The following is a 16,912-nucleotide window of genomic DNA, read 5'->3' on the forward strand; positions in this document are numbered from 1 at the left end:
ATTGTTTAATAAAATGACAAAAAATATATATAAAAATATTATTGCTTATACCACGGTAACCACAAACATTGCTCTAGTCTAGTGGTTATTTTAAGACATTTTACAGGTCAAGTGTGCGTTTATCAAAAAATAATGCAATAATGCTGTTGACCATTTTTCAACCAATCAGAATAAAGCATTCAACAGCCCCGTTGTATAACATATAGCCTAATAATAAAATAAAAATCTCTAGGTATAAACACACCGTCGCATTAAACTGTCGGTGAGCGGTGGTCTAACCTTAGAGCTTCATTTATCAGCGCGCTATTAGAACACTGACTACATTACCCACAATCCATGCGGCTGTTTACATACAGTATGTCATGCGCATGCGCTGCTCTGTGCTGCGTACTGATACAGTGGAGGTCAGACTGGACTGGACGATGACAATCATCGATATGCACAGTGAAAGAACACTGTCACGCGCTCGCCAATGGAGTTTTTACTGAGCGCTGGCCAGCGATTTGAGTGCCAGTCTCATGCAGGTATTTAAATTGCATATTAAAAAATTAAATATGTAACCCGAATACTGTGCATGTATTAGGCAAGTGAATATCTCATTTATAATAAAAAAAATTAACACGTCGAGTGTTCGTGTTAAAAAGAAAGCGTCCATCCATGAGTTGGATCGCTTTGTGAATTAGTTATAAGCCCCGCCCCTTACACGCTCGAGTGTGTGTGTGTGTGTGTGTGTGTGTGTGTGTGTGTGTGTACAGCGGCTTTAAAGCGCGCACTCAAATGACTCTCGCTTTACAGGCGCTGCTGACTGACTGAAGCCTGCAGCGGCACCATGGCAACCGGGCGGCCCGCCAAACTGCGCGTCTTCTCTCTCAACTGCTGGTGAGCGCAAATGATGCGGTTATCTTATGATAGACAATTCCTGCGTGTTTTTTTACTCATATTTACTTATTCTAAGGGCCTAAAGAAGTGTAGCTTGCTTGTTTAATTATGTATGTATTTATTTATGAATATTTTATACGTTTTCTGCACACGTTTAAATGAGTGCAGTGTAACTTAGGCAGTTTAGGAAATGTTTTAGTAATAGGTTCATTCACTGTTTTGTCGTGTCTAAACAGTAAAAGAAATACAAAGAGTAATAATATGACCTCTTTCGTTTCAATTGTTTAATAACCAAACATAAATACACCATCTGTGATGCTAAAACTTGATTAAACACAATTGTCTTATTACAGACGTCTGTGTGATAGAAAATGAATTGGTTTGGAAATATAGTTGACTGTATTTATTTATTTACTTATTTGTTTATTTTATTACGACTTTCCCACAGGTTTAGGTGTAAAGTAGGCTACAGTGTTATTTTTAAATTATTTATTTAATTTGTACTAATGTATTTCTATTTTGCATGCATTAAGTTCTTTAAACTATATCCTGTGCTTTCCCATGTTTTTGTGCCTATTTCATTTGATCTGTCAGTAAAGTGTTTCTGGATAAATTCCTCTGTAGAAGTGTCTGGCATTCGTGTATGTATGAAGGTGAAAGCACATGATCTGACTGCACTGGTCACATGACGTTCAGTCTGGGCTCTGTGCTGCTGATGCCAGCACCATTCCAGAACAACAAGCGAAAATTCTGCAAGTGACACTCACGCAGCTTGTGATTGTACTGCTGAAACAGAAAATGTGGTTTTCAAAACTTCCACTTATTTTGCTGACACATTGTTTCATTAAAAGCGCACATGCCGTTGATTGAATGGTGTCAGAGGTCAGCTGATAATGCAACGTGATATTGTGATGCGACTGGAGTTTTCAGGGTGGGTTAGGGGTCGACCGTAAGACAAAAGTGCCTGTGGTTTTGTGTTTCTGATCTTTTGCTGTGTTTTCAGGGGAATTCGATTCTTCAGTAAACACTGTTCACCGCGGTATGAGATGATTGGAGAATTACTCGACCGAGAGCGGCATGACATCGTCCTGTTACAGGAAGTGAGTTGCACTGTACATACTCTATTTTCAGAGTTTTGTCCTCCAATCTAATTCCAGCAAATCCAACTTTTACATACTTTACATAATGTACAAGTAACTTAAATAGCAGCACAAAAGGTCATGGGTTCAATCCCGGTGAACACAAAAGCCCCATTCACACAGCACTTCGAATCCAGAAAATTTTCATAAAATTGGCAGAGATAAACAAACACAGGACGGGACTGCTCCCGTAGAGGGGACCTTGTAACATTGCCGTTACATTTACGGAAAGCTTTGTGTGAACAAAGACAGAAACAATGCTGTAATGCTGCGTTTACACCAACCGCGTTTGAGGCTTCAAAATCGCGCCTAGTTTCACTTTTGAGTCACGTGACGTTTATCGACCCGCGCCGTTTATTTTCCCCCTATAGTAAGCTGACTAAATACAAACCAGTAACTCTCTTGATAAATGCACAATCAACATCAGCCATCCTGCAAACAGACAACCACATAGCACTTGCCCCTTCCACAAGAAGCGGATTTTGCCTCTGACGCGCGTCAAATGCTTGCTTTTTCCGCGCGTCTACTTCACTCTTGATGCGCAAATGCATTCAGACTGTTCAAGCAACAAACTATGCGCGTTAGACACGATTTTGACGCCTGAAACGCGGTTGGTGTAAACGCAGCATTAGAATGCATTCGCGCGTCTAGAGCGAAGAAGACATTCAGGAAAAAGCAAGCATTTGACGCGCGTCAGAGGCAAAATCCGCTTCTTGTGGGAGGGGCAACTGTGCAAGTGCTATGCGATTGTCTGTTTGCAAAATGTCCTTACTTTATAATCTTATAAAGGATAATAATTGATAATAAGCAAACTTCAGACACTGTGGAGAAAAAAACTCTTTTAAACCCTTGTCAGGATCTTTACGGCATGTGTGTGAATGCACGCAAAGATTTCGGAAAATCATTGACAGCATAAGCCAAATATCAAACCATCCCGGACAAATCCCGGGCGCATTTTCCATGTATTTTTCATAATGTCTATGTGAAAAGGGCCATACGGATAAAATGTATACCTTGAATGTAATTTAGGTCGGATAAAAGTGTCTGCCTGGTGTGTGTATGTTAAAAGTCACAGCCACTTCATATACAGCTTAAGTATGTGAGGTGAGATTTTGAACTAATAAGCCAATGAACTTTCACTGTGGACGGAGCCAATCATACACAATGGAAAAGCAACCAAACGACCAAAAAGTGTTCTGTTACTTATGTATAATGTGGCAAACATTTCCCTATCGCTATATCACGTTGTGTGTGGACATGACCACGCTTTGCATAATATTCAAATATAAAAAACATCCTTATGCTTAGCTGTACACTGTGCAAAAGAAACTGGAATTGTTTGTAATCTGGGCTTGTTTGACACTTTTTCAGGTGTGGAGCGAAAGAGATTTCATGTTCTTGAAGAGAAAGCTCTCCAACTCTTATCCATATGCCCACTATTTTAAAAGGTCAGTTCAAATCAATACAGCATACAGTAGAGGAACTTTGAATGTCGCTTTGTACTTCAAAGTGATTTGGATTTTAAAGAGACTTTCTAATCCATAATCCAAGTGGGTAGACTTTCTCACACATTCCAGATGAAGAGACTTCAGGTCAAAACAGGCCAATTAAAAAGAAACCTCAAATGACCATTTCTGTCAACTTAAAGGGCTGTCAAGCAACAAACACAGCATAGAAGAACGATAAGATAGTCCTTATGTCTTGTGAGCTATATTTGATATCTTCTAAAGCCGTACAATATCTTTCTGTTGCACATTCAGTTAAATTTGACATAAAGCGTATTTTTGGGGGAACTTTTCCTTTAAGAAATGTCTGAAATCTTAACTTTGGTTATAATGTGTAGTGCAGTCCCCCATTGGCTGCTGTCTAATTCGTATCATTATAAGACAAGAAAAAATACTGATCTTAAAGATCCACTGTGGAGATTTTTAGTGGCATCTACTGTAGCTTTGAGACCAAATTGCAACCAACAGCTCAGTCCGTAGCTCAACCCTCCTTTCAAAATGCAAAGAGAAGCTACAATAGCCACCATAGGACAAACATGTCATCGTCTGAGACAAAGTAGTGACCTAACGCTCTCTATAGAGCAGTTTGTCCGTTTAGGGATACTGTAGAAACATGACAGCGACTTCCATGTAAGGGGACCTGCTGTGTATGTACTGTAGATAAAAACGGCTCATTATGAGGTAATAAAAACAATACAGTTCATTATAAGGTCTTTATACACCACTGATAATATAGTTATGTGTATTAAATATTGTATTTCTGTCAAGAGATCCTTTTAAATGTTACACAATGCACCTTTAAGGGGCCCACTTGTGGGTCTGTTTAGTCCAGTTAATGGCTAGCAATGACAACGTTTTCGATATACTATAAGGTATTTTGGTATAATGTTATTATCATATATGTGTAACCATATTTCCATTTAAAATATTGTGGCTATCTGTTAAAATGGGTTACGAAATAAAAAGTTTGGGAAACCCTTAAGGCACGGCATCAATAAAGTTGAATTTGCGAGCAGCAGTACTACAGTATCTACAGTCAAGATTAAACTAGTGTTAGATGCTCACCAAAGCATGGAGGATATCACATAACAGCTTATATTAGTGGTAATGATTACTTAATGCAAAGTGTCTGTACGAATACATAACCCATAACTTGTTTACCACTGTTTGAGCCTCAAGCATGTATGCTTTTGTGCAAATTTGTGCAGATTATTGAGGAGGGTTTTAATTTTTCTAAAGAATCAGGTTAATTATTTTTGCCTGATGGCAATTCATTTGTTCCCTGCCTTTAAAAAATTTAAAGGAAACATTTCACAAGACTTGTTTAAGATATAAAATAAATCTTTGGTGTCCTCAAAGTACATACAGTATGTGAAATTCTAACTCAAAATCCCATATAGATAATTTATTATAACATGTTAAAATTTTTAAAGTTAAAAAGTTTTTGGATGTGTCCTTTTAAATGCAAATGAGCTGATCTTTGTACTAAATGGCAGTGCTGTGGTTGGATAGTGCAGATTAAGGGCAGTATTATCCCCTTCTGACATCACAAGGGGAGGCAGATTTCAATGAGCTATTTTTCACATGTTTGCAGAGAATGGTTTACCAAAACTAAGTTACTGGGTTGATCTTTTCCCATTTTCTTGGTTGATAGAAGCACTGGGGACCCAATTATAGCACTTAAACATGGAAAAAGTCAGATTTTTATAATATTTTCCCTTTAAAGTTTTTTTTGTGATTTATTGTATTATTTACATTATTTATAATTTAAAGAACATTCTGTGAAAATAAATGACAAAGATTAAAAACAATGTGAAATCTTATCATTAAGATTATGAGACTTTAACCTAAATTTCACAGATAGGGTCACAAAGGTGAAAAAATATCATAAGCCCACACTGAAGGATGGACTTTTTTCTCAAATACATATCCAGTTTTCTTTTGTTACCCTATAATTTCTTCAGACAAAAGTCACATTAAAGGCTTTAGACAGAATGAGAGCAGCTTTGTGATTTTTGGCTGATGTGTTCACAGAAGAAAGCACAGCGAGAGATGTGTTTTCTCTTTGTATTACTTACCTTCATATATCTGATATCTGTTTTTACAGTGGAGTTATTGGCAGTGGTCTTGCTGTGTTCTCCAAACACAGAATCCAAGATGCCTTCATCTACCAGTACTCCCTCAATGGGTATCCATACATGGTGAGATATTTACTATATGTGCGTATTATATATGTGTATAAATACATTTTATGTTTATAATATACATTGAGGAAAATAAGTATTTGAACACCCTGCTATTTTGCAAGTTCTCCCACTTAGAAATCATGGAGGGGTCTGAAATTGTCATCGTAGGTGCATGTCTACTGTGAGAGACAATATATAAAAAAATCCAGAAATCACAATGTATGATTTTTTTTACTATATATTTCTATGATACAGCTGTAAATAAGTATTTGAACACCTGAGAAAGTCAATGTTAATATTTGGTACAGTAGCCTTTTACAGAGGTCAGTTTTTTTACCAGGTTTGCACACACTGCGGGAGCGATTTTGGCCACTCCTCCACACAGATCTTCTCTAGATCAGTCAAGTTTCTGGCCTGTCGCTGAGAAACACAGAGTTTGAGCTCCCTCCAAAGATTCTCTATTGGGTTTAGGTCTGGAGACTGGCTAGGCCACACCAGAACCTTGATATGCTTCTTACAGAGCCACTCCTTGGTTATCCTGGCTGTGTGCTTCGGGTCATTGTCATGTTTGAAGACCCAGCCTCAACCAATCTTCAATACATGGTCCCGGTCATCCTCTCCTTAATACAGTGCAGTCGTCCTGTCCCATGTGCAGAAAAACACCCCCAAAGAATGATGCTACCACCCCCATGTTCACAGTAGGGATGGTGTTCTTGGGATGGTACTCCTCATTCTTCTTCCTGCAAACACGTTTAGTGGAATTATGACCGAAACATTCTATTTTGGTCTCATCTGACCACATGACTTTCTCCCATTACTCCTCTGGATCATCCAAATGGTGATTGGCAAACTTAAGATGGGCCTGGACATGTGCTGGTTTAAGCAGGGGAACCTTCCGTGCCATGCATGATTTCAAACCATGACATCTTAGACCAACAGGTCTTTTCAGGTCATTGACCAGCTCCTCCCGTGTAGTTCTGGGCTGATTTCTCAACTTTCTTAGGATCATTGAGACCCCACGAAGTGAGATCTTGCATGGAGCCCCAGTCCGAGGGAGATTGACGGTCATGTTTAGCTTCTTCCATTTTCTAATGATTGCTCCAACAGTGGACCTTTTTTCACCAAGCTGCTTGGCAATTTCCCCGTAGCCCTTTCCAGCCTTGAGGAGGTGTACAATTTTGTCTCTAGTGTCTTTGGACAGCTCTTTGGTCTTGGCCATGTTAGTAGTTGGATTCTTACTAATTGTATGGAGTGGACAGGTGTCTTTATGCAGCTAACAACCTTAAACAGGTGTGTCTAATTTAGGATAATAAATGGACTGGAGGTGGACAATTTAAAGGCAGACTGACAGATCTTTAAAGGGTCAGAATTCTAGCTGATAGCTCACAGTGGACATGCACCTATGATGACAATTTCAGACCCCTCCATGATTTTAAGTGGGGGAACTTGCAAAATAGCAGGGTGTTCTTATTTTCCTCACTGTATGTAGGTGTGATATTTATAAGACAAATATGTTTCATGTTATTGTATCACTTTATTTCCAACATATTTGTTAAATAGATGTACTATACTGTATATGTACTGTATAAATAATACGAATTAGTGAGTGTGAATGGATGGCCTTTGAGGTATTGCGAAAAGTCTTGGCCAAACATTAGAGTGTATTTCTGTCATGCTTTTATGCATGTCCTAAGCTTTTAATGGAGTGTAAATGACACTGAATGTAATGTTACTAAATCTAGTACGGTAATCTGAGTGTTTTCACAGTGATTCATACAACAACCTCCTTGCCCAAATTAACTATCTGACATGTTTTCTATGTTTGTCTTTTACATGTGTGCTCATTTTAGCTTCGCCATGGGGACTGGTTTGGGGGTAAAGCAGTCGGATTGGTCATTATAGATGTGTTTGGGATGAAGGCACACGTTTATGTTACACATGTAAGTGACACATAAAATAATTGAGCTTAGCAAATGTACATTTATTGTTTTGCTCAAGAATAATTTATTAATAATATTATAATACATTATTGTTAACATGCTGGCAAAAATATTAATGTTGCTTATACTCATGTAAGGGATTTAGTAAAATTCACACTAAATGTTATGAACAAAGACCAGACTTTCATTTGGCAGCTAAATTGGTTCTCAGCGACTTAAGATTGGGCTTTTTTTAAATTGGGACAGTAAAAACAAAATACTTTAGCGACTGCATAGCAAGGCCATGGCAATCACCCATCCTGGCATGGTGAGATTTGCATGGGTTAGACCCAGTGATGTTTTTTTCTTAAAAACACATAAATAGTTGTAAATCTAGTCAATATGCAATTTAGTGTATAAAGTGTTACAATCAGGTTTATTTGTGCGTATGTAATTGGAGACGCTGCACTTTGAGTAATGATACGTTTTTTTTCTCAGTTGCATGCAGAGTATTCAAGGGCTCGGGATGAATACTTGCCCCACAGAATTGTACAGTCGTGGGAACTAGTGCAGTTTGTGCGGTAAGAGACAAAGTGTTTATTGTTGGTTGACAAGTAAAGGTCAGAGAGATAAAGTGTGTAATATAGAGAGGATCAGAGGTGTTATAAACATGGTATAAAATTCACTATTGTAAATCTCTGTCATTAGCCACACATCTTGTGGAGCGGACGTGGTGATTTTGGGAGGGGATTTGAACATGCACCCTCAAGACCTTGGAAACCGTCTCCTCAGAGCTCACACTGGACTCAGAGACTGCTATACTGAGACAGACACATTTGATGTCAGTCTGCTTTGTTTAGCATGTACATTTAATTTTTTACAGTTTGTTGTATGTCTTTTTGTACACAAAGGGGCGGTTTCCCAGACAGGGGTTATCTTAAACCAGGACTAGACCTTAGTTTAATTAAGAAAAATAACTAGTTTGAACAAACATGCCTTACTAAAACATTACTTGTGTGCATTGTGAGGCAAAACAAAGGGCACTGATTTAGATATGTCCTTGTTTTCAGTTTGAACAGCTATTAAATTTATTTAAGTCTAGGACTAGTCTAATCCCTGTCTGGGAAACTGCTCCAAAGAGTATAAAGTATAGTAATGTTTTTTTCGGCAGGGATGTGAAGATGGCCACACACTCATAGCAGATAACCAATTTACAAAGAAGCAAGATCTTGTTCCTTTTGAGAAAGGCATCAGGATCGACTACATTCTCATAAAGGTAAAACAAACAAAACTACTACTTACTACTAAACAACAAATGATAATGCAGTGTGTGGTCACACTATATTTATGTCCTTGTTACAGTGTAATTATATATGTACGTATTGAGTAAAAATGATTAACAACATGTAATTAATATAAGGTTGAGGTTAGGAGAATGAAGGCCTTTAAAGACTGGCTCAGGCACAGGCATACTTTTAAAAATGTTACCTCTGGGAGAAAAACAGAGACAGTAAAATATAAAACATGGTTTAAAAAGTTTTTTTAGAGGTTATTCTCTGAATGAGAACTTAAAACAGAGATAGTTTTTTTAAAGAAAAGGGGAGGAGGTAATTTTTGGGGGGTAAGGGTTGGTAAAGGATGGTGTTTATTTCAGCGGTATTAGGGTTAGGACTATAAGATGGTTGGGATTTCAAGGGGTCTAGAGGTTGGGGTTAGAGGAAGGAAAGTTGGCGAGTTAAAGGACAAGTTCGGTATTTTACACTTAAGCCCTGCTTTCAGATTGTTTATGATGAAATAGAATGGTTTTGACTGAAATTTCGACATATGCGGCTGCCCCGAGAATTTTCGCGTGTTTGTGTTTCACCTCCCACCTTTACAATGGGTTTAATGGTGCACTGGAACAATCCTTCCTAAAATGCATTAAACTTTCGTTTACAAAGACGTGAAACTCACCGAGTGGTCAGGGGTGTTCACTGATATGCTCACACAAAAAATAATATTATCGTGCCTCTGGCCTAATCACAGCCGTGATGATATAGAGCTATATCACACGACTCCGAAAGCGATATTGCTTTTATACAACAGTTCGACGGCACACGTTTGAAAAACGAAAACTAGAAAACAACAACGGAGTAATTTTAAAAGCCTCTTTGTTTGAGAACTACTTCTTCCACCACGGATTTGAGGGCGGCCAGAATGACAGGAAACACTTTCGGCTGCTTTGAATCTCATATTAATTCAATGGACGGATTCGCCATTTTTAAATATTACAATTTCTTGGTCACAAAGTGTAGTTTTAAGATTAGTTCAGTCGAGAATATATATGTATTATATTTAAATCTACAGTCGATTTGTAAAGATAGCACCTGTTTGAATGTTTGCTTAGTGAGATTTGGTACGTATGAGAACCAAAGCATGAGCGGACGTCAGTGTTCACTCCCCTGCTGACCACCGCCCTCTCTGGGCTACATCTCTGACAGGGATACCCTTGCTCTCATGTTGGCCTTGTTTTTTTATGATCGTCAAAATGAAATCAAATCAGCAGTATTTGGTGTCATGATGAAACTATTACTTGTTTTCTTATTCATATTTAGTGTCTTTTGTGTTGTTATTGTTTTGGCGCGAAGTAAAAGTGAATAAAACTATACTTCTATAATGTTACTATTGGTTTACCATTTCATCTTAACGCGATACGAGCACTCGGTTATTATTACACTTCGTTCTTGTCAGTACTATATAAAACCCTAACCCTAACCCTTTTTATAAGTGTCAGAGAGATGTTTTTGCATGCTGCTTATAAATATACCAGTGGCGATATCTCATAACATGTTTTAATAGTCACGTCGCGATTAAATAAATAATCAATGTCCACATTTAAAAGCTGAGATGCTTACCTGCAGTTCCACGGTGTTTTCGCGTTCTGATAAGAGATATTGCTCCAGAAAAAAATGAGTGTTTACATTCCTCTTTCCAAGTGTTAATCGTCCACACGATGTGACAAGATATTACTCCCATTAACTTTAACGTAACATCCAAGAGCGCTGATCTTTGACGGAATATTAACTTCCGATTGGGGATTCACAGACTGATTTATTAGCTAGTGAACTAATGAGACACACGGAGAGTGATTCAAAACAGCGCGGTTGTGTGTGTCTGCAGGTTTTCCATTCAGAGATGAGCCTGTTTAGGACCTCCATTCACTAGCTGGCGGAATGATATGAAGGTGAAGCGGTTACTGTGCCGTTATCAGTAGAATATTGCACGCCTCTTAGCCAATCAGATTCGAGAACCAGAAAGAACTGTTTTATAAATATATATACATAATATTAACTTATGTTTTTTTGTTATAGGTCATAAATAAAAACTTTTAATTACTGAAAACTCATATTTTCTTTTTTTAATATTTTAAAAACAATTGCAGTTTAACATTGCAAGAACCAAATTTTAATAGTTCAATAAACATTGCACACAAAAGTGCAAGTGTAAATAATAACGTAGAGCTCTTAAACATCTTTTATTTATAACTGTTTAACTTACATAAATTGTTACATTTCAAGTATTCACAACATATAGTCTTCTTCTAATGCTAAAATTGCACTTCATGTTTTCTTTTTTAATATCTTAAAGATATAAGGGCTGAACCGCCTTTCAACTGTACACTACATCTGGACACGGCTGGCATTCCAGGCAGCTTATTTCTGACTCTCTTTCCATATTTTCAGCTGTTATTTGTCATGTAAAGTAGAAAGTTAAAGTAACTACGCTGATTTTTAAATCAGACAAAGATGACTGGCGTGCCAGATAAAGATGATTGGAGGGCCGCATTTGGCCTGTGGGCTGCCAGTTGACTAGCCCTACCATATAGTGAACTTTAATGGACCTCAACGGTTTACAGTTTCAATGCAGCTTCAAAAGTCTCTAAATGCAATATAAGGGTCTCATCTAGCGAAACGATTGTCATTTTCGCAAAAAAGGTATTTTTAAACCACAACTTTTTGTCATGCACCAGCGGTGTGACACGCCAAGTGTGACCAAGGAAATCACTCACTTCTTAACCTGCAGACAACAGCAGATATCACTCTCTTGCCCGGCAGTGGGGCAGTCCCATAAGTGCAATAAAATGTATAAGTTGACCAAGCTGTCTAACTCTAAAAATGTTGTAAAGGTGAATAGCAAATTAAATCAGTTTTTGCGTTTAGAGTCATAAGTGACAACCTATTTGCGAATAGATTCATCTTTTTGATAATGGCTGAGATTTGTTACAATCTATACAAAAGTACATGACATCAGTGTTTAACTATATTTATTATTTGTAACTGATTAAAAAAATATGCAAACTTCAGATCAGTGTTTAACTCAATAAATTGGTTATGAACCACATGAACAAACTAAATTTTAGTTTTTTTCTCAAATAAATGAAACCTTAACAATAGTGTTTGACTTATTTGTGCAGGACTCGAAGACAGTGGGCATGAAATGTGAGTCCCTTTCCACCACCAAAGGTTCAGTGGCTCATAAACCCTTTCCATATTCTGACCATGAGGCTTTGACAGCTGAACTGGCCCTGCTTCAGTCTGAAGAGAGCAAACAGCAGGGACAGAGGAACATCAGGGACTCAGATACTGGTACAGTATTACTGCAGAGTGTTTAGACTTACAAGGGAAATGGATTGTAAATGGAATAGTTCACCTATAATTAAAAATTCTCTCATAATTTGCTCATTTTAATGACGTTATGAAGGAGATTAAAACGATGTAGATCACTTGCACCTGCAGAAGCATCAGCTCTGCTTATTTGCGATCCTGAAATTATTTGCACTGCTCTTCAGCTGTTGCGCCTCTGTTATTTAAATTCCTTTTTGGTAAATAACCCGCAAATATTACCACTCCCATCTGCGCTTTTGGAATTGCGCTCTCACACTAATTTGCCCTGTTTAGTTAGCCTGGCCCCAAGTCACTAAAAGGGCGACAATTTTCAAGGGAGACAAGGGATAAGCTATTATTTAAAACAGGAATTACATACAGCAAAAATATACTCTTAAATTTATTTTTAAATATATTTCAAAATATATATATTTTTTTTATATAATAATAATTTGCTGAAATATATTTTGGAATATGTTAACATATTTTGTATTTCCCACTAATATATATTTTTTGCAATTTTATGTATATTTTGAAATATATTAAAAAATATATATATATTAAAGCATATAAAATAGGGCTGTGAAAAGATTAATCGCGATTTATCGCTTACAAAATAAAAGTTTGTTTTTGCATAATATATATGTGTGCACTGTGTGTAATTATTTTTTTTGTATTTTGTAGATTTGTATATATTTTGTAATAAATAAATACATTTTTTCCCTTAAATTTATGCATGTATGTATGTATTTATATATAAATAATATTTACCCACAATACACACACAAATATAATATGCAAACACAAACTTTTATTTTGTATGTGATTAGTCACGATTAATCTTTTGACAGCCCTAATATAAAACATATATTTAGCCCTTCAGATATTTCAAACCAAGGAAATATATTTACGTCACATTGGAAGGAAACCTTTATTTTATGTTACAAAACTTCAAAATATACTTTATAAAATTAACTTGTATTTAGCATATATTTAAAATATATTTTGGCCAAGAATACATTTCCATATTGTAAAATAAGAAATGTATTTGCTTGCCCTTGAAATACATTTTGAAAAATTATTTTTCTGGATTTACAAATCCTTAGAAACTTTTTGAATATACAGTACACAACTTCCTAAAATACAACCCAATGTGCAAGTGATTTTTAGATATTTCATTACAATAATCTTACATATTATGGCTTCAATGTCAAATAAATTATTCATCTGTTGTTACCTAAAGAAAGGATGTCATATACATTTGAAAAGGCATGAGGTTAAGTAAATTATAAGCAAATTTTCATTTTTTGGGTAAACTATTCCTTTGATGTTGTAGCAAGGCTTGTTTATTTTAGGATGTTGTCACGTAATGCTCTCACATGTTTGAACAATGCAAAATATTGAAGTAGGGACAAAAGCAATAGATTTTTATATAATATTCACTATACTGTTTAAATTAAATATGTTTGTTTTGTATACCGTAATGTTTGAAATAGTACACAGACTGAACAAAAGAGCAGTGTTACCAAAGCAAGGTTTTGGTGGTGCATGTCTAAATGTGAACTGAGTGAAAGTGTGTTAGAAAATGTACTGTGGGGGAAGTATGAAGAAATTGTATAAAAACAGTTGGTTTTGCTTTAGTGTTTAAAAGGAATGCAAGAATACTGGATTACTGAGCAACTCAAAGCAGCCGATATGTAATTACTCTTTGAAGAGTTATGCACTGAACTGTCATTTTCGCAGGTTTCGCGAGCGGTTTGATTGATATACTGTAACTGCAATTTGGCTGTACAACCACATATTTATCCATCATTGACCTCTTACAGGAGTATCAGAGCAGATAGATGCAGTCACAGAAGCATGTGCGGTGGTTACAGAAGGCTTGAGTCGCACAGAAACCCTGCAGGCCAAAGCCTTGAATCTGATGGGTGGAGCTCTTCTGTTTCTTCTGCTGTCTCTGGCCATGGCTCTCCTGCCCTGCTTATGTGCAGACAGCCTTTTCTCTCTCACCACCACAGGGTTATTAGTGACCTTGTGCTCGACCGCCCTGCTGTCCGGAGCGTTCCTTTACATTTTTTTCACATCGCACATCAAAATCCTGAAAGAGACCGAAGACCAGATGAAACTGACCTCAGATTACCTCCAGAGCAAACTGGCTGGGTGCAGAGCGGCTGGGTCTTCGTCCTCTGATGGCTCTCCAGAGCTTCAACCGTTGAGTCCTTTTAAATGGGAGGAGTGAGTTAACGGTTAAACGCTGGTCCTGGATCAAGGACTGTACCTCAGTGTTACATAATAGCTAATAGGATATTACTTGAAATGCTGACCGTGGATCAGTGCTGTGAGGCTGTATACCTACCTCAACACGATGGAAGTGGACAGCTTTTTTGGTTTGAAAAATCTGAAAATCTGGAAAGTTATCGAATCTGCATATTTTCTCCAACTTATAATATCATGCAATATATAAAACACAATAGCTGTGTTATGAATGAGAGTGTGCTCACTTATATTTTAGTGCTGTACATTTCTGCAATAGTTTTTTTGTTACATAAGTAGTACCATAATATAAGCATTTTAAACACATGTTCAGTCATGAAACATTTAATTTTAAAATGTTTAAAAGTTCCTTGCCATTCCACAAGGTAGCGCTCTTATTACTGATCAACTCATTCTTGCAGTACACTTACATAATAGCAAATATGCCCTTACTGTTTTTTTACAAATTAACCATGCTTACTGTAGTAAAACCATGGTTAGCACAAAATGACCATGGTTTTCAAAAAGCAAACCATGGTTACTGTAATAAAACCATACTTTTGCTTATAGAAATCCATACACCAAAAATCCATGGTTATTTTTTGTAAGGGTGCACAAAAATAAGGTATTTACACATACAGTATGTTTTCCCACTGGACTTAACAGCAAAGGTAAAAAGTGATTGATTACATTATTACATTTATTCATATATTTGTCTACTTGAAAAGTTCCCAAAGGATTGATAATTAAAAAATAAAATAAAAAATAAGTGCAAAACAATTCGGCTATTGTTTTCTTTGAGAAACACTTTCTCTAGTGACGTAAAGCGTCTGGTTCCTGACGCAGAACAGCAAACAAATGAACAGCAACCTATTTTTAACCTTTAGCTGCTTCCAATGAACTTACACGTTGATTCCAAGGAAGATTCAAACAATATACATTACTATGTTTCTTTTAACATTCCAGGGAGTATGTTTCTATGTATGTTATATAAAAATAACAGATTTAGATCTTGGCTTTCTATATAATCAGTTATAACAACAGAATAATCCTGCCTGTCTATCATTTTGAATACAACCTTAAAGGGATAGTTCACCCAGAAATGAAAATTCTGTCATTTACTCATCCTCATGTTGTTTAAAACCTGTATGAATTAATTTTTTTCTGATGAACACAAAAGAAGATATTTTGAGAAATGATGGTTAACACACAGCATATAGTGTCCACTGACTTCCATAGTAGGAATAAAAATATGATGGAATTTAATGGGTACCATCAACTGTGTGCTTTCCATTATTTATCCAAATATTTTTTTCATCATTCATCACAAAACTTCCAAAATATTTTTGGAAGTACTATGGAGGTCAGTGGACACTGTGTGCTGTGTGTTTGCCATCATTTCTCAGAGTATCTTTTGTGTTTATCAAAAAAAATAAAAAAATAGATAAAATAAAGAGAAATTCATACAGGTTTAAAATAACACGAGGATGAGTAAATTATGACAGAATTGTCATGTCATGTCAGAGATTTAAATTAAAGTGAAATAAAACTGAAAGACCAGGTTGGTTGGTTTTAGCTGGTTTTCCAGCCTGTTTTTAGCTGGTTAATATGGTATAGCAGGTTGGTTTTAATGGGTTTTGGCCACTGTGTTAGCTAAAATGGAAGTAGCTGGTTTAAACTGTTTTAAAGGCATTTTGACAGGCTGGAAGCACCAGTTAAAACCAGCTACTTCCATTTGAAACCAGCTTCCCTGCTGAAAGAAAACAGCATAGACCAGCATTCTCATCACCAGCATATTGGCACCAAAACACAACATATGCTGGTCTTGCTGGTAAGCTGTTTTTTCCAGAAGGAATTAGCCAACCAAACAGCCTGGTCAAGCTGGTTTAAATGGATAGTTCGCCCAAAAATGAAAATTCCGACATCATTTACTCACCTTTACAAACCTGTATAACTTTCTTTGTTGATGAACACGAAGGAAGATATTTTGAGGAATGTTTGTAAACGTTCATGATCAGCTCCTCTGTCTCCTCTGGGTAAAATATTGATTCTGTTTCATGATTATATTGTGTTGGTTTGGTGCAAATGTGCAGAATTGTATTATAAGAGTGTCAGTCCTGCAAGATATCTATGAGCAATGTGTGACATAAGCACCTAGTCATAAAATGTTTAACATAAGTGACATGGATGAGTATAGATAAAGTATTTCTGCAACAATTACAAGCATGTTGACATATGAGACAACATTATTATTATTATTTTCTTCATATGCTTCGTTCTACGCACCACAAGTATTCGTGTACAGGCGTGCACTTTTGCTTTTATTAATAACGTACACGCTGGCGTACTGCTACAGTTTAATTTTTCCAAACGGTTGCTATGAAACGC

General features: G+C 36.6%; 1 protein-coding gene across 2 annotated transcripts; it reads left to right on the forward strand.

The window, feature by feature from the left end:
• The first annotated feature begins 366 nt into the window (after window positions 1-366).
• smpd2a (sphingomyelin phosphodiesterase 2a) lies at window positions 367-15,304 on the forward strand. 2 transcript variants are annotated; one of them, XM_055188249.2, is made up of 11 exons: window positions 367-524; window positions 796-879; window positions 1,883-1,979; window positions 3,390-3,466; window positions 5,631-5,724; window positions 7,560-7,649; window positions 8,127-8,209; window positions 8,337-8,469; window positions 8,800-8,904; window positions 12,082-12,253; window positions 14,098-15,304. In XM_055188249.2, the coding sequence occupies exons 2-11, from the start codon at window positions 830-832 to the stop codon at window positions 14,508-14,510; spliced, it is 1,314 nt and encodes a 437-aa protein (XP_055044224.2). In that variant the 5' UTR covers window positions 367-524; window positions 796-829; the 3' UTR covers window positions 14,511-15,304. The 2 variants fall into 2 exon arrangements, with proteins under 2 accessions (XP_055044224.2, XP_055044225.2); XM_055188250.2 differs by lacking the exon at window positions 796-879 and having other exon boundaries at window positions 377-524.
• The last annotated feature ends 1,608 nt before the right edge of the window (window positions 15,305-16,912 follow it).

This window comes from Misgurnus anguillicaudatus, chromosome 13 (genome assembly GCF_027580225.2).
Source record: "Misgurnus anguillicaudatus chromosome 13, ASM2758022v2, whole genome shotgun sequence".
Classification (NCBI taxonomy): domain Eukaryota; kingdom Metazoa; phylum Chordata; class Actinopteri; order Cypriniformes; family Cobitidae; genus Misgurnus; species Misgurnus anguillicaudatus.

Bases quoted from the DNA above. Each gene is read 5' to 3' on its own strand.
- smpd2a (XM_055188249.2), top strand. From the start codon at position 830: ATGGCAACCGGGCGGCCCGCCAAACTGCGCGTCTTCTCTCTCAACTGC. The intron at 1,980-3,389 runs GTGAGTTGCACT...ACACTTTTTCAG, and splicing joins ACATCGTCCTGTTACAGGAA to GTGTGGAGCGAAAGAGATTT. The intron at 7,650-8,126 runs GTAAGTGACACA...TTTTTTTCTCAG, and splicing joins CACACGTTTATGTTACACAT to TTGCATGCAGAGTATTCAAG.